This window comes from Marmota marmota, unplaced genomic scaffold (assembly GCF_001458135.2).
Source record: "Marmota marmota marmota unplaced genomic scaffold, marMar, whole genome shotgun sequence".
In the NCBI taxonomy this organism is placed as follows: domain Eukaryota; kingdom Metazoa; phylum Chordata; class Mammalia; order Rodentia; family Sciuridae; genus Marmota; species Marmota marmota.
In genome coordinates this window covers 55,204,922-55,223,779 of record NW_025999900.1, presented here as the reverse complement: position 1 = coordinate 55,223,779, position 18,858 = coordinate 55,204,922, and the positions used below count along the sequence as shown (strand labels likewise).

The following is an 18,858-nucleotide window of genomic DNA, read 5'->3' as shown; positions in this document are numbered from 1 at the left end:
GAGGTTTCAAAGATTTCTTTTTAAGGACACTTTAGTGCTCATTGTTATATTCCTAAAACTCTTCTAGACTTTATGTTCTCACATTATCTCAGCTCTGTCTCTAATGTGCTCGTTCTACTTTCCCCTTTATACTCTCTTTCTTGATTTTTGTTTTTCTAATTAAATCATCAAATCAGTGAAAACTCTAATCTTCAGGAAGTTCCAAGAGCATTTACTATCCTTTAATATTTATCTCCTCACTATTGCTCAAAACGCAAATTTACAGCTGTGTAGTATTAATTAAAAAGGATTTCATAATGAAATTCTTCTAATTATGATATTGGCACTTCTGTCAAATTCAGGTTTTGCTAAGAGCTCTTTTCTTAAGCACAACCCAATGTCTGGGGGGGAAAAACATAATTAAGAACTGTAATGGAAAATTTTCAAATGTACACTTACCGCATAATTTGAAGCACTAATATTTTTAAATGTTTTTGTTCTTTCTTTTCCCACTCCTGAATTACTGGAATGTTCTCTTGTGCTATTCTGTGGAGCTGTGGTGTGATGTCATTATTGCTACATCCCAGGTCCAGGTCTTCATGTCTCCTTCCGCCTGGAATTCTTCATGGTTATGAAAAGTTTGGGACTGGCTGCACAACAAAGTGACCCTCACCCCAGAGTTTATCCCATACCCCAACATAAGCCAAAGATTGACCAGTTAGTTAGAAACAGGGAGTCCTAAGGCCTTGTTCCTAGTACCATATGCAGCTTTGAGGTGGCACTATTCAACAGCTCCGTTCTTCTTTCTGCGTGCAGTGGGACCAACATGGATTTTTTACAAAGATCCTCAAGGTATCAGAAAGTCCATAATTATTATTAGTTGGGTATAGGACTGTACCAAGAACCCAGAGAGCTGGTTTTCTATTTTAAATAGGCTGAGGCTTCTGAGCCTCTGTTTCCTTGTAAAATGGAAACAATGGGCTTGGTGAATTCTAAGATACCTTGAAAGGAGAAAATGACCATGTGCAGTGGTTTTGGGGAGAGGGATGGAATTTGGAGGTATGCAGGGCAGGTGAGCAGTGGCAGTCTCCCAGTGTACCAGACCACACGGGCTGGCAGATGGCAGGTCTGAAGCCCTAGACATGGCTCCCTTCAGGGGTCGGAAGGGTGGAAGCCGAGAAGCATGAGGGAGAGGAAAGAAAGACAGGAGGAGGTCTCGTCTGGGGTGTTTGTTCTGAACAGTACTCCAGAGACTGTAGCACCAGACACAATCCAGAGTTGTTCTATACCTGTGGTTTTATTCCACATGGGGAGAAAAAGTGTTTTCCCCTCCCCCCAGGATCTGTTTCCAGTAGAACTTCTGTATGGGGTTGTATGAATTACTAAAGAATGTCAAGCCAGTCACAGAGTCAGACCATGCAGTCACTGAAGGAATCCACGCACACACAGCCCCGGGTGGCAGTCCTTCTCTGCGATATAGTGGTTTCTTTAAAAGTTCTATCCATAACATCTTTCCTTTCATTCCTTTCTTATAGACTCATATTATGTAAGCCCTCTAAGTGCAAAATGTTTTTCCTCTGTTGGCCATCACTCCCAGGATGATTCTATCAAATATGAATTTTCCCTCAGCTACCAACCACTTGCACTAGGAAGCTGACAAGATAGAGAAGAGGCCTGTGTGTGTGTGTGTGTGTGTGTGTGTATGTAGGGCACAGGGGTAGAGATCTGGCTAAAGTAACAAGTGCTCCTTGTGGAATGTTCCAGAAATTGAGAAAGTTCTGATGAAAATAAAAACTAACTATATTTCTACCAAAGATAATCATTATTAATATTTTGGTATTTATTCTTTTGCTTCTCTCAATTTTTTTTTAGTACTGGTGTTAAAATAAGTGAGAGTTTTATTTCCCACACTTTTATTGAAAAAAGTCATTTTTTCTTTATAAATAACCCTACAATAAATATATCTGTCTGCACTGAGGCTCCTGGATGTTGGGATACCATCTTGGTGAAGATGAGCTTATTTTATTATTTTTTGCTTCCTGAGTCTTCTTTCCCAATTGCCTAATGGACAAATTACCCTTCCCCTTGCAGCGTATGCCCCTGGACCATATTCTCATCACTGAATGGTACTTATTTTCAAATCTTTGCTAATCTAATGGGGAAGAAGACAGTCCCTTGTTTTTGTGTTTTATTTCACTGATTACTACTAACATTGAATAGTTTCACATTTATTAACCTCTAGTCCCTTTTCCATAAGTTATCTATTCATGTCATTTGCCCATTTTCTTTTCCTTTGTAGAACACTTAGCTGTTTCTCTTTTATTACAACTGTTTCTAATTTATTATTTTCCTTTTATTTTTACAACTTTATGATATTCAGAGATTTTAAGTTTTCATGTGTTCACATCTGTGATCTTTGCCTTCGAGATTTCCTCCTTATTTTATGATAGTCTAAAACCTGGTATTTCTTGTTTTCAAATTGCTCTCTGCTCTTCTTGGTTGTTTATTTTCCAGATGAATGGTAGAATCATTTTTTGTGAAGTTCCAAAAACTCCCTTTGGGGTTTTGATGAAAATTGCATTCAACCTATAAATTAATTGGGAAGAATTTGGCATCTTTACAGCATTCCGTCTTCCCATCCAGGAACACACATATGGCACATCCTTCCACATTTCCAAATATCCTTTTATATTTCTCAGTGGAATTTTGTAGTTTTCTTTAAATAAATTCAACACATTTCTTATTAAGGCATTTCCAGATTATTTTACATTTTAGGCACTTTTTAAAAAATAAAACCCTTTGCCCCTTTCATTTGGATTACTATTTTTAATATCCCTTTTTCCCCAATGATTGCCAAGTACTAACAGGAATCTAAATAAAAAGTGTATTTGTTCCTATTTAAACATATAAACCCTGAGATTTAGAACTGGAACCAACCTTAAATGTATTGACTTTTTATGTATGATAAAACTGCGGTCATGAAAAGTAAAATAAAGATTCTGTAACTTGAGAGGAGAATGACTGTAAGTGGTCACTTCCAAATGTCCATATTTTTGTGTCAATGACTTGTAAAACTTAAAATAGCTGAAACCAAATTCATGATCTTTCCCCTTGAATTAATTTACTATGATGCTATAATAAATTACCACAAACTTGGTAACTCAAAACAACATAAGTTTTTCATCTTATAGTTCTGGGGCCAGAAATCCAAAAGAGGACGCACTGAGCAGACATCGAGGTGTCAGCAGAGCTGTGTTCCTTTCAGAGGCTCCAGGGAGAATCCTCTGCTTTCCCTTTCCCAGCTTCTGGAAGGTCCCTTGCATTCCCTGGCCCAAGGCCCCTTCCTGCATCTTCAAAGCCCGTAGTGGAGGATGGATCTCTCCCTCCCCCGCTCCCACCTCTCCCTTCCTTCCCCGCCTCCCCACCCCCCATTTTCTTCTCCCACTTTAAAAACCCTGAAGATAACCACCCAGATAGTCAGGGTCATCATTTTTAAGGTAAGCAACCTCAACCTCATCTGAAATCTTAATTCCTCTTTTGTGTGTAATATAACATGTTCCCAAGTCCTGGGAACTGGCACATGGATGTCTTTGGCGGTGAGGGGGCATTATTCTGCCTCCCCCAACAAGCACGAACTTTCAAAATGTATTTCTAAGTAACTCCTCCTCCTCCTCAGAGCACTCTGATGGCTTCCCCATCCTTCTGTGGATTACTTCCAGGATGGACTTCCATTCCTGAATGGTTTCATGACACGCACCCTCCGTCTCATTGGCTCACACTCTTCCTCACTCTGGGCTCTGGCCACATCTATCTGCCTTCTTTGAGCTCCCTGAATGTCCCTTGCTCCCCCTGCCAGGAGGCCCTTGCAACATGCTGTTCCTTCTGCCTGGAAAGCTCGTCCCCTCCCTGCACCTCCCTAACCAGCTTGCTGCTCAGCCTTCAGATTTCAGCTCAGTGCCACCTCCTCGCGGATCACTTCCCTGATTTTCTACCCATTTCACATCCCTTTATCCCACCCACTCTTAGCACCTTCTCTCATTCCTTCAAGGTCCCTAGCACACTGGTAATTTTACTTTGCTTGTAGAATTATTTAATTCCTTCCCTGGCTGTACTGAAAGTTCAAAGGGACTCTGTCTTTTCTGTGCACCCCACGTCTCCAGAATCTCATGTGCTTGGTCCACAGTGGGCTCTTAATTGTCTCATTAATAAATAAATAAATTCAGGATTCATTTCTAAGAAAAAGCATCATTAATTCGTATTCTCATTGACACACTTATACAAGTAAATAATATTGGAACAGTAACAAACCCAACCATAAGTAAATTACTATAAAATTATTTGATAAAATTATATACAGAAACTAAGTGAAAATTATGAAGACTATAACAATAGGGAGAAATAGCATGATCCAAATGTTTCTATGCTGAAGGAAAAGTGCCAAAACGATCATAGCAGTTGGCTTAAGACTGTGGGATGGTGAGTTCTATCTTTTCTCCCATCTCCAGACGCTTCACCTGTTTAGATGTTCAGCACACGAGTACTAAACATTACCGTGTGCCAGACACTGGGCCGAGTGCTAGGAGGAGCACAGTGGACCAGAGTAGGTGGCCCCTGCCCGCTGCAAGTTTGTAAGCAGATGAGGGGAACACAAACAACAATCATAGTCCAACCTTTATGAACGGTCACAGTGTTAAAGAAACAGGTTTCCTTTACCATGGTGTGTCCCATTGGCCAACGAAAATATGTTGTGCATCAGGCCCCTCCGGGATTCCTAGGGAATATGTACCTATTTCCTTTAGTCTTCAGTCATTGAAAGAGATTTCCTAAGCTGTATCTCAGTCATTGATCACCACTTAACAAGAAGGAGACTGTACTCTAGAAGGAAAATGTCTTGGGACGGGGGACTTTTATTAGACAGGTGGCCATTAGGATGCCATGATGGGTGTGGAGGGCAAAACACTTGCCTTGCCAAATCAGACTCTTTCCCAGACATTTAGAGGTGCCCCTGCCCCTACTTTTTTTTTAATTTATAAGGGTTTTTTCCATATTTTCATTGGTGCGGTATAGTTGTACCTAATGGTGGGGCTTGTTGTTACATATTCATACATGCACACAATAAGACAATGTAACGTGGCCAGCATCATTCCCCAGTGGTTCCCTCTTTCTTTTCCCTCCTGCCTCCCCCTGGTCCCTTTCCTCTATTCTACTGATCTCCCTTTGATTTTTATAGAATCCCTTTACCTTTCTTTTCCTTTTTGCTCTCTAGTTTCCACATATGAGAGGAAACATATGGCCATATTAACATATTAAGATTGTGGGATGGTGAGTGTATCTTTTCTCCCATCTCTGAGTTTGGCTTATTTCACTTAACCTAATGTTCTCAAATTCCATCCATTTTTCTACAAATGCCATGATTTCATTTTCTTTATGACTGAACAAAACTCCATTGTGTTATATATACCACATTTTCTTTATCCATTCATCTGTTGGTGGACACCTAGGCTGGTTCCATAGTTTGGCTAATGTGAATGGTGCTGCTATAAACATGGGCATGCATGAACCACTGCAGTAAGACGACTTTAATTCTTCAGGAGAAATACTGAGGCGTGGTACAGCTGGGTCATCTGGTGGTTCCAAGCCTAGTCTTTTGAGGACCCGCCATACTGATTTCCATAGTGGTTGTGCTAATTTACATCTCACCAACAGTACCTCTGCTCCCACTTCCAAGAAACTGAAAAAGCAGTTTCCACCACAGAAATTCTCTTGGTTTTGTTGTCTTACACTTTGGCACTCAGTGACTGTGCCTCTGTGCTTGAGCATAATGTAAATACTTAATTTGTTTAATAAATATCCTGAAATAGCCTCTTTGAGTTGTTACTAGAAGGGCACGAACCTTTTAAGTCACTTAGCCAGCACAGATCAACACTTAATGTCTTTAATGATGAGCATGATCTTTTTTAGTGGCTGAAATGCTCTGTAATCAATGATGTGGCCCTGCCTGGAGGCAGGGGAAACTAGATAATGGGCAGAAAATGTCACGCTGGATCGGGCTAGTAATTTGAATCCCTGAAATCAGTATTAGTATGGCAATTTATGGGAGAGCAGTTTCTTCTCAAGGCAAGGGAGAATTCCCCCCACACACACACAACATCTCTAATGTCCCTCAGCGATTTACACGTTTAATCGAAACCCCTAGTGAGCCAGTGTCTGTTCTCAGCCTGAAACATTGAGGATTCATCTCCTCTCCCCACTTGCTGTGGCAGAAAGGGCCAGCTTCAGCACATGGTCACCCTCCTTGGGTGAAAGGCTTTGTGCCGGCCAGCAGGAGAGAGGCCTGTCCAGATTAGGGTCCCCAGATGTCATAGACAGTCTGTGAGACCTCCCGCAGAAATGTTCCTGTGTCCCGCCCTGTCTCCATACCAGCTTTGAAAACCATTGCACAGATAGAAAGCAAGTCCTGTCTCTAGCCAGTAAATAAAGATGCACTTTCAGATTTTAATCTTCAAATGTCCCCTCTGCAATTTCACTTGGAGTCTGTTGGTTTTATCCTCCTGGGGTGTGATCAATTCAGCCGTGTCCACATTCACTGAATAACTTTCTGAACGCTTGTATAAGCCTTCTGAACCTCCATCTCTTTAGACTGAAATTCTCTTGTTAAAAGCCTAATGGTCATCCCATTTGGTGTGAAGTTGTGATTATAGGTGCTGCTTGTAATTTGAGGGAATTGTTGCATTATGAAATGTTATTCACTTTTTATGCTGCTTCTTATTGTCACAGGCCCAGAAGTTTTAAATGCTAGGGGCAATGTTGTAAATGAAACATAAATAATTTATTATAATTATGCTGAACTAAAGCCAAATTTTCTATTGGCTCAGTGATGCACATCAGTGAGAAATGGCCTAAGATGTAAAATCTATTTTCCCAAATGGATTATTTAAAACTAAAGTACAAACCATTAAAAATCCTAATTTTTATAAATTCCTGCATTCTCACTTAATGAAAAGAAAACCTGACTTAACAGAATTTTAAAATAATCTTTATAATGAAGATGTATGGAGTAAGTCACTTGGATTTCTGGTGAGTCATTGCTAGCCCCAGATAAGAGTCTCTTTCAGAAATTGGTCATGTCACCGTCGCTAGGATGACGATTAGGTCCTGTGCCCTCCTTTAAAATGTCATGCTTTTAATTAGATAGAATCATGGGTATTCTTTGTATATCACTATAAACATTCCATTGCCAGAACCCCCAGTTACACAAATTGTAAGAGATGCTGGGAGCTATAGCTGCATTCCTGGGAAGAGAGGAAAGTAGATTTTGGTTGAACACAGAGCAGCCTCTGCCATGGGCCGAACCTCCTCCACCTGAAGCAGAGAGCCATCAATCCCAGCTTCTGTTTGTCCCCACTGGTTTGAAATGCCTCATTTGATCTTTGCTGAATTCCTGTATACATATTTCTGGACACTGTTCTTGTTCTTTGATTCCTAAGTCATAATCACACTGTTTTAACTCCTGAGGATTTATATTTTGTTTGTCATCGTTATTATTTTTAAAAAACATTCTGAATCATGGGGTTTATTTATTTTTCCAGATAAACCTTAAATTTAATTGATCAAATTTCCTTTAAAAAGAACAAGTAAACAAGCAAAAAATTCTAAAATTCCTCTATCACACATTACTTAAAATATATTCTACTCAAAAACATTATGCATCTCAGAGAAAATAAGCATTATTTGACAATTGGTGTTTTCTGACTCTGAGGCAGGATGCTTTTAAAAAAGCAAGCTTCCTACCAAACAGTGGCTAACAGTGTTATTAGCAGGGCATTTACAAATGGCTTGATGTTTATAGTTCGCATTTCAACTTCAACTCTATTTGTTGCATTAGCAAAATGAAGCTCATTAAGCCTTATTCTCTCAGCCCATCTCTCCAAGCCTCTGAACCCACTGACACTCAGCCTTCTTGTCGGGAAGTATGTAATCTTCCCTACATTACACTTGAAAGTTCAGCTCATTCCTAAACCTTCAGTCAAGGATATGAACTTGTTGCTTTCAGAGAGGCCACATCTGTGCACTGAGCCATTACGCCATCTGTTAAAGTGGTCAGAGTTCATTTTATTGCCTCCTTTGTGGATGGACTTGTACTGTAAAAGCGTGTGTTATTGAAAACATAATTTTCCTCATCATTATGCTTTCTTTCTAGCCAGATCATAACCTGCTAGAAATCTATTGAGCATAGAGTGAAAAGCTCTTCAGAATAGCTGTTCTTAAGAGATTAAATGATTGCCATCTCTGTCCCATTTCTTTTATCTCATAATCAAGTTCAAGATGATACTGGATATCTCAGCCAAAGTGATTATTTGAAATAGAAATGGTTTTATCTTTGTTCATATTTCACACTGTGGAAGGCAGGATCTTTTTTTCTTCCAATTTGCATTTATATATGTTTATGGTTCCTTGGAACTGTCCACAGGGTCAAAGACTCAAATTATTTTTTTAAAAAGGCTAAAAATGGCTAACAGAAGTTGGGTTGCATTTTTAAATTTTCTGTATACAAAGATACTAGTTGTACAATTAAGTGGCAGCTTAAGAGTCGTCACAATTTAGAGGTAGGTCAGATCTTAGCAATCTAGGCCAGCCATTCAGCTTCACAAGGGAGGACCTAGAAATTCATAGCAACTAAGAGACTTGCCCAAGGTCACAAGGCCCAGCCAGAGCTGACAGAGACAGGAGCTCCCTCCTGGGCAGTTTTGGCTGGACCACACTCCCCAACAACCCCCAGCCGTACTCAGAGTAGGCCCCTGGTAGTTGCACAGATTGGCAAGGAGGGAGAATGTAAGCGCTAGTGACCCTAGAGTTCAGGAAACAGATATTTTATGGCTAGTTCAAAGATGTTCACATTGACTTTTACTCCTTATCCCTAAAACTGTCTGATCTGTGCTATTTTCTTATATTGCGATTCCTCTTCCAGAAAACCAAACAGAAACAAGATCATATCACTGTTTATTAGCAGCTTTGCTAAAACACTTGACAGAGAAGAAATACCAGACTGTTTGCTGGAAATGAGACTTTGGGCTTTATGTTGATGGCACTTACCCACATGTCCACCAGTAGTCAATAAATAGGCACGCTCAAATTACATTCTTTCCTCCTTTTAAAATGCATCCAACTTTAAATAAGATTTCTCATTCTTAAAACCTAGCACACAGGAAAAAGTGAGTCATTATTTATGGCTAACCATTTTTACCAGCTGTGACTGTATTTTATTCCATTTTTTTCTTTTCTTTTTTTTTTTGAACTGGAGAATCTGTTCTGTCAGTCTCTAGGAGGAAAAAAACATATTAGTCTCTTTAGCACATTAAGGGTCACGGTGAAGGCACCATAAGCAGAAATGTTTAATGGATACAATAAGCAAGTTACTTCTTTAGAATACAGAACTGAGGAGAATACTCCAGAATCTTGGGATAACATCTAAAGAGAAATCCAATTTTAAGGTTTCTTCCAAAATGGAATCATTTCAGAAGAATTACAGTAGCCCTCCTTACCCATTGTTTCACTTTCCTCGATTTTTACCAATAGTCAAACTCAGTCCAAAAATATTAAATGGAAATTCCAGAAATAAAGAATTCATTTCATAAATTATACAGCACCCTAAGTAGCGTGCCATGCTCTGACCTGCATGGCACGTGAATCATTCTGTTGTTCACTGTATCCACACTATATGCTACTTTCATATTAGTCTCTTAGTAACCCTAAGTAACCCTCTAGGTTATCAGATCTATTTTTTGTAGTGTTGCAATGCTTGTGTTAAAGTGACTTATTTTATTTATTAATTGCCCCAAAGTACTGTTCAGTACTATCCATACTTTTAGGCATGTATTGGAAGTCTGGGAACATACCACCCAAGAACAAGGTAGGACTACTGTATATTTGTTGTCTGTTCTCGGTTGACCAAGTTCCAGGTATTGCAAGGTTTAGAGAAGATTTCAGAAAGGAATGTTTTAGGATGGTTTCACCAGCAAGTAGCAGGCCATCTATTTCATATGGCCTTTTAAATAGCACAGGGAATTTATCAAGTCAGTGACTGAGAGCCTTGACACAGAACAGGCTTCAGGCATGGTTTGATTAGACTTCAGCTCAGTCATCTATTTTGACTCTTCCCTTCTGTGTGGACAGCACCATTTCAGGCTGGTTATTAATACTTGAAAGATACTCATCAGTTATTGGATCGCTATACACTGGAGATGGGACTGTGGTGGAGATCTCAGCCTGATGTAAGACAAGGCTGATGAAAGACCAACCCTCTCCTTTGTTTCCCAGATGACCATATTGAAATAGCTTCTTTATCAACTTGCAAACAGAATCCCTAGACTTCATTATGTTTGGGTCAATTCTTTTTTTAATATTTATTTTTAGTTGTTGATGACCTTTATTTTATTCATTTACTTATATGTGGTGCTGAGAATTGAACCTAATACCTCATACATGCGAGGCAAGTGCTCTATTGAGCCACAACCCAGCTCCTTGGATCAACTCTTTATCACTCAGTAGTGACCAGAGGAGGAACGCCGAGTACTAATGGCATGAGCCAGTCAATCCTTGATCCAGTCACTGTGGTAAGGAGGGTGGGAGTGATTAACTTAACTCTGGTCTTATTTCTGGAGCTTGGCATGGGAATCCATCCCACCCAGATCACACAGTTGCTACACAGCACAAGGCAGGTAAGGTAAAGTGGCTGTTGAGGAAGTAACCATAGTGTCTACTCATCATTACCCGATAGTTACAGCCTGGTGCTAATGGGGCTGAAGTTTTGCCTGGCTCTTGTCATCCCATATTCCTGGCCTGTCTGGACATGCTTTCATAATAAACGGTTCATCCTAAACAGAGAAGTCAGCCACCTGCTCACAGCCAGCTCTTAACTATGTCTACATCCAAAAGGATGCTAAAGGACCTTATGGTCCAGAATATATTGTCTTCACCCTGAAGGAACACTGAAAGTCTAATAATACTTTACTGTTGACAAACTAAATATTATTAAATAAAACATGTGTATTAGTAAAGAGAAGCCTGCTGCTGTGTTTCTCTGGTTAACTCTGGCATTTCAATTGCCTGGAACATCAGACTTGAATGTTGTTCTTTAAGACAATATTTAATTTGCTCTAAAGAGCATTTGCAAATAGTTGAACACTCTGATCTATTTCAAGTAGTGAGATCCCCTTTACCTGAATGAGAAGCTGATGTGACTCGCTGTTGCTGGTGGCAATTTAAATGCTCCGCGTGAACTTCATCTCTCAAAATAAACCTTCCACTGTGTCTTAGCCCAGCTTCTTCCTGAAAGCAGAACCCGTGATGAGGGCTTCTGCAGGTTGTTGTGAAGCAGAGAATGAGGGGAAACCAGTGCAGGCGTCTGTTATCAAGTTCATCACTGCTGTGAGCATGGAGCTCAGCCCCACCAGAAAGACTCAGGGTTGCCTTCCTGAGGGACACAAGGAGAGGGTGTTATCCACTGAACACCGTTGTCTTCTTGGTCAAGGGTTGCTCTGTGGGGCCTTAATTCCTCTGTTTTCCAAACTGTTAGATGGCGTGTGCCCCTGCATGTGTGATTGTGCACCTGTGCACAAGTGTGCATGCCACACCCAGGTGTCAGAGCAGCCCCAGGCAAAGAGCAGAAGGTACTTGGTTTAGGTGCAGCTGAGGCCAGGTGCTCCCATCAATAGCTGGAGTAAGATGGGTGCAGTTTGTGTGAGGTGGGCACAAGGGAGATCAGGGTGCAAAAACAGGAATGCACCTGCCACGGTCATGGCGGAGCCTGGAAGAGACCAGAAATCATCTGCATCCCTCTTTAATCCTTTCCGTATGTCTGAGTGGCTTTTTTTTAACACATGTCTTTAAAAAGGTAAAATTAATAAACACATTACCAACTGAATTGCTGTAGAGCCCTGCAGGACTCATCAACAAAGAGGCGAGTTCACCAGTGGAGAGAAGCAGCGGGTTCCTCGGAAGAGAAGGCTGCTGTGGGGGAAGCTGTCATTATTGCATCTTCAATTGGCGGGTTCTCTCATCCCCAGCAGGGGCTCCTTGCTTGAAGGGTAATTTTTACTCTTCCTGCTCAGTCAATATGACAGCTTTGTCCCTAATATAATGGCAGATTGACTTTAGTTTAAATTATTCCATATAGAACCAAGAGAAAGAGATTCTCTCTCCCTTTTCCCCACTCCGAAAATTCCACTAAAAAAACTTTTCTCATTTAAATCTTTGCCTCCATATTAAATTGCTCATCCATGTTTCAGGTGAATCAAATACAATGTGAACTTTCAAAACCCCATGTGACTATCCCAGTGACTCACAATAATTACTGACTGTCAGTGCGTTTGCTGGGACACAGATGTGCCTGGCACTCGCCCTGTTATCGCCAGCAAGAGCTTGCTTCTTGAGTGGGCTCTTCTCTGGGCTCAATTTAAAACCTAGTTTTGGCCAGACAGAGTATTAGGACAATTATCTGTATAATCCATCCGAGGAAAATGTACACATCTGCTGGCCCTGAAATCACTTGTTTAAAAAAAAGTCTTGAAAGCAATTATTTTAATAATTCTAGATTTAGCTGGGATAGTCCCAGGAATTGCCTCAAACTATGGTTCCTGTAGCTCAATGGTTCTCAACCTGGGGTGATTGTGCTCAGGTGATTTGATGATTTGGCGATTCTGGAGACCTTTTTGGCTGTCAGAACTGAGGGTGGGGCATAGAAGAGGATGCTACTGACCTCTAGTGGGTAGAGGCCAGGGATGCTCTACATGTCCATCCAATGCCCAGGACAGCCCCCTCTCTGCTGTAACACTATTTGGTCCAAAATGTCAACGAGGGGCTGGGGTTGTAGCTCAGTGGTACAGCGCTTGCCTGGCATGGGCGAGGCACTGGGTTTGATCCTTAGCACCACATAAAAACAAGTAAATAAAATAAAGGTTAAATTTAAAAAAAAAAAATGTCAATGGGGCTGAGACTGAGAAGCCCAGCTTTAGCCAACGATACTTTATACAGTATGAAGTAAGATCCCTTGTTTGGAAAAGTCAGACTAAAATGAAAGAAAATGCTTAATTGTAAAGAATATTTTAAGACAGAAATACCCATAACCCTACTTTCTTCATTCTGTTTAGTATCTAGCCTTCAACTTCTGCCCAATGAATATAGATTTATAAGATTGAATTCTGGTGTAAATACAAGTTTATATTCTTGTTTACAATTAAAGATGTCACTTTCTGAGTCTTTGTTTTACTTTAATAGAGACTAGTCCAGTGTGATAAAATCTATAAACCATCCTCTCTTTCTTTCTTTCCTTTTTTAAAAAAGGAACTTGGGTAAAAGCCAGTTCTCCAGTATGAAATCTGGCTTTGGAGACTTGGCCATAGATTACTCTCAAGTGATTTTACAACAAAAACTATTTTTCAAGAAATAAGTACTTGCAGAACATTTTAGAAACTGTGCCAGTGTAAATATTTCCTCCAAGAAACAGTTACTACTTTAGAGAAACACTATTTACATGTTTGTAATTTAAAAAAAGAAACCCACATTTCTTCTCAGACTGCAGAAGGGTGACTCTGTGGCCTGGCTTCAGCAGAGTCACAGCATGGGACCCAGGCTCCTTCAGGGCTAGGCCTGTGGCCTCTGGTCTGAGAGGAACCTACCTAGTCTGGGCTGATGAAGCCTACAAGCATCATCAAAAGCTGAGAGTAGTCTTGCTCAACAGATCAGGCTGTAAAAGACAAAAACACCAAAGCTCATGCAGATGGAGATAAATATAGCCATTTTTAATAATGATGACTGAGGAAATGTTTATATTTTAACAGATATGGGAACCGTTGGAATGGACTCTCCAGTCCTGCCTGAAACGCTCAACGTATCCCAGTGTTACCTGAGGTCCTCCTGCCCTCCAAAGTCCAGAGAGTACCACTGCCTAGACCCCCCCTTCCCATTCTACTTTCTAAGATTCTTACAAATTTCTTGAGAGTTATGGCTCTGAGCCCTTATTTCTGTGAATTAATTCAGTTGATGGAAAATGCTACCACTCCGCATTTTTTTGCCCTATACTATACCTACCCAGAAAAAAAAACTCACCTCCTAATTCAATCCTCAGCCCCTGACTCAACGCAGACACCCCCAGGCTCACCTTGTCCATAGAGCACTCGCTTAGCACGTGTGAGGCACTGGGTTCAACTCTCTGCACCACAGATAAATAAATAAAATAAAGGACCATTGACAACTAAAAAACGTATTTTAAAAATAAAAAGAGCAATGAGGACATAAAGGCAACACAGATGACCTGGAGGCTCCTAGTCGGTGCAGCAGTTATTCAGAGGCTCTTGACCACCGCGGCCCTGGGGGCTGGCATGGCGGTCATCCTCATTCCTGGCCTCTCATCTCGCCTCCCGCCCCCTTCCTCCCAGGGCTCTCCAAGTTTCATACTAAATTACACAGAGGTACATCTGCTCTTTGGGGTCTCTACTCCTAAAATCAATTCCAGATCTCCTTTATGTCTTTTTTTTTTTTTTTAATTTTTTAATTTAAGTGGACCTACAATTTTAGAAAGTAGTTGTTATTGTTAACATCAGTTTATTTTCCTGTTGTACATCTGTTTTAATTAGAGGAGCCATTCCTGGAGTGCAAGCCTGGATGTATTCTCGGCCACATCCATATATCTAGTCAAAGAGCAGCCGCTTGACTCCATGGCAGAGCCCGGTCCTGGACTCAGGGCAGTTTGGCCTGCAGCCTTCGGCCCTGGTTCCTTGTCCTTGGGCCTTGCAGCCCTCCATTGTTCCTGGCCTTCGAGGGCTTCCTTCCATCCATCGCCCACATCGGCAGCCTCATTTTCCAGTCTCTCATCTGGTCTCTCTTGTACCCAGCCTGCGTTTGCAGAATGTGCCTGAGCATAGAGGCCATAGTTGACATCTCCGGGACTCCGGGAGAGGCGACTCTGAGATGGCTGCTTCTGTTTTTATTTTGCTGGCTACTTTTTGTCTCCAGATGGTAGTTATGGTAGTCCCTTTAATCCCCAGTGCCTCCTGGGAGGTGGGTTTCCCCAAATTTGTTGTCCCACAAATCCTTTCATTCATTGCCTGCTCTGTGCTGAGAGGTGGGGAAGGAAGGTGCTTGCCCTCCAGGACTCATTATGAGTTGGGGGGAACGGTGTCAAATATTTTAGTGCTGAAAGTACGTTGGGTTTCAGAACTGGGGTCAGATGCTGTGGACAGAAACGGTGAGACTTTTTCCTTTTTCTCTAAAGGCGTTTTCTTCCTCTCCTCAGCACATCACCACCTCTACCCACCAGCCACATCTGTTCCTCATCACACAGCACTTTGAGTGTGGGTGCTGTGAAATCTTCCTTCTACCAAATAATTCTGCCTGTTAAAAAAAAAAAAAGGAAGAAGAAGAAGAAGTATATTTTAGCTTTAAAAATTACAGCTCTGGATCTTGAGTTTCCTCTTTACTCTACAAAATGACCACATCTGCTCATATTTGAAGAAGAGTCGGGAGGCATCGATTATTTTACCCTGTCTCGTACATATAGATAGGATGCCCCTCCTTTTATTATGTGAATAATATAATGAGTGGACTCACCCCTCTTAGCACCTCTTGGTTATACTGTAAACATTTTATGATGGGAAGTCTCCGCAAAGACAGGGAAAAAAAATTGGGGGAAGTTAATATAATGACAGCAAAGGTTATTTACTGTGAAAATTAAGCAAAAGGATTCCTTTCTCTGTTAGCATTCAGCATCTCAATAGGTGAATAAAAATATACACAAAAATATTATCAGAAGCAGTTTATTATAAATGTTACTTTGCTAGGTTATTCACTTTACTCACCCTCTGAGATTTCTAGTTCCCCCAGACTGTCAGAGTGGGAAGAGAGAAGACCATTTATCTAATCCAATTCCTTGGGAAGAAATGCTTAGGCAATATTAAGAATCTTCAATTATCTAATTTTATAAAAGAGATGATTTATATTCTGTAGTCAGTAACGTGTGATACTGATTATTTCTAATCCCTTAGAAGAGATCTGACATTGTGCTTTTGGTGCTATACAGCATGAAATCGTCATGTATATTTCACCAAAGAAGTAACAAGAATAATGGCCTCTGCAGTCTGCAGTCATTTTCGACTTACACACTGCAACATGGTTTTGCCCTGGGGCAGGGAAGTGGGGATTTTTCTCTACTTCAAAAGAATGAAAAATTATCATCACTCTATCCAGAACCATTATAGACTTCAGAGACTTTGGCATGAAATATTCAGAAAGTTTATTTTAGAATTCAATATTTTAAAAGTCTGCTTTAAAACTATTACAGTGATTAGTGGCTCTCTGGCTTGGGCCAGTCTTTCCTCTAAAATGTCCTGTGTCATGGTTGATACTGTTTGTTTTTTCAACAAAATATAATCTGCCTAAACCACAGAAGGCATGTAAGGCATTAGTTCAGAACACCCCCCAAAAGGGGCTACGACCACCACTCAATTATCCTTTCAAACGCACTTGGTAACGAAGTTCTTCTGTTGGTAACAGTTTGGCTGTGTTACTTATGCTGTGATTTTGTCCCTCTGACCTGCGTTCTTAACCATGAGGAGTGGGCATTGTTCTCCACCTGCGGTTCAGGGAGCCAGGCCCCTGTGTCAGCAGGCCCAACCCCACTGAGGCCACACACACCCTTAGTCAACCAACCAGAGGTGCCCTTCATCGTCCCTCTTCATAGGAGTCAGAGACGCTTATGAGGTGTTCAGGGATTGACAGTGTTTCCCTGGCCATGACTGGAGCCCTGGAGGTGTGGTCAGCTGTGCTGGAAACTTCTCCCCGGGATGATGTAGGAAAGCCATGGGCATAGAAGATGGAGCCTGGCTTTAAGTTTGAGTTCCAGTGCTGCTGCTTCCTGGGAGGGTGATCCTGAGAAAGCTGGAGAGCCTCCTGAAGGCTCAGTATGTCCTTCTGTTAATGGACCCGTCTCGGCTTTGGAGCAGATTGATTGAGTCACGTGAGGTGCAGGCCATGCTCTACGGGATGTCCGTCTCTGTTCCTGTCCTGTTGGTGCCCAATGTCTTCCTTATCTCTTATTTGTTTGTCCCACTGTCTATTATAATGCATGTATTTTTTTCTGTATATCATAGAAAAGTCTGTGCAGGACAACTAGAAGAGCAGTTGTTCCTCCTTTTCTTGTATAACCTGTACATTTGGCTTCGTTCCTTTAAATAGTTCGAATATATTATTTCTGTAGGTTTTAATAAATACCTTTTCTTTCATCCCCACCTTAGGTATTATCAATGTAAGAAAAAACACATAGACTTCAATCTTAGCCTTCATGTAGATGAAATAGGTTCCTTTCTCATACAGACACACAAAGAAAGGAAGGTTCTAATGTACTCTTGATACGTAGGTGTGAGGCGAATACTATGTAAATATCTTTGCGTTTCATTTTCCAGGGAAGTAGATCAAGACTCAGATGGTCTCGTCAGCTTTAGAGACTTCGAATATGCTATGAAGAATGGACAAAATGAAGCCCAACCGTCGAGATCTACTTTTGGCAATTCCGGGGAGAGCTATAAATTGTAATATATTTAAAGGTCAAACAGACCTTGCCCTCGTGACTTTGTGATCTGCATACTTGTCATTAAACTCTTAATCATAGTTTCTGGATGCTGATAATATACTTGGGCTTGGAATCCCAGAGGTGGTGGTGTGTACCAATCTCCCTCCGTGTGGCTAGCAGCCCTGAGTCAAGTGCCGCTGCTGACCCTGCCACTCGGCCATCCCCCACCTCTCTTGACACTCCACACTGCAGGTTGCAATGCTCCACTCCCTTGGCCATGCACCACCGCAGGTCCCTGGTTCCCATCAGCTCCCAAGGTCTGGCAAGGGGCAGCTTTTCCCACCAGTGGTGCCAGTTGCCTTCATTCATTCCACTTTGATTGAATGAACAATAGTATCGAAGTGTCCCACTTGCCTACTGTGTTCCAAGCACTGAGCGAGGCATTAGGGAAACAAGGAGGTAAGGCTTCTCTAAGTTCACGTACCCAGAGTCCAGATCCACACTGCACCGGTGCTGGCTGTGCAAGACAAACCAGGTGGGCTTCCACAAGGTGGCCCTGTCCACGTCATACACGGGAGAACAGCACGCACTAGGGGTCCTGGGGACACAGATGTGTTTGTAGAAGCTCTTTGGGTGGCCTGAGCCTGGGCTTCCTGATACACAGAAGCAAAACCTGGGCTGCCCAGTTGCCCCTGGTACATACTTCTGGTTCCGGTGATGCTGCCCTGCACCAGAGCCTTGGCCAGCTGGGCTCACAGTCTCCACGGTCTCCCATCCCCCTGGGCTCCAGGGATGCCATCCTGGAGCAAAAACTGCACCACTGGACATACAGCATTTATTAAAATAATTCAAAAATAATGGTATCAATACTAATATTTTATTTGTTCCTAGAATTCACTACAATAATATTTGTAAAACAATTCATATTTTTTAAAATAATTAATATTTTTAAAGTATTAAATAATTAAAGGCCAAGTAAAATGTAGATTTTTAAAACAAAAACATTAAACAAGTTTCATTCTTTTACAATTATTTGCAGATAATTTTAATAAAGTTTTAAAATTGTGATAATCCCGAGATGCCTAAGGAAGCCTACAGCTAAGGGTCATTTGATATTCTGCATGGGGTCCTGGAATGGAAACAAGGACATTAGGTAAAAGCAAATCAAGTGTGGACTTCAGCTACTATTAATGTGTTGACATTGGTTCATTAGTAGTGACAAATGTATCAAACTCATATAAAATATTAATAATGGGAAACTGGGTGAGGGGTGTATGAGATCTCTGTACCATTTTCTCGGTTTTTCTATGAATCAA

General features: G+C 41.2%; 1 protein-coding gene across 3 annotated transcripts in view; it reads left to right on the top strand.

Moving 5' to 3' along the window:
* The window catches only part of Efcab11 (EF-hand calcium binding domain 11), a 156,905-nt gene extending 138,927 nt beyond the window's left edge, over positions 1-17,978 (top strand). For 2 of the 3 annotated variants that reach the window (XM_048799165.1, XM_048799167.1), the window contains exon 7: positions 17,436-17,640. In XM_048799165.1, the coding sequence (XP_048655122.1) occupies positions 17,436-17,443 (8 nt within the window). In that variant the 3' untranslated portion in view covers positions 17,444-17,640. Of the gene's footprint in view, positions 1-17,435 lie in introns of all 3 variants that reach the window. The other variant, XM_015488420.2, reaches the window with a different exon arrangement.
* The last annotated feature ends 880 nt before the right edge of the window (positions 17,979-18,858 follow it).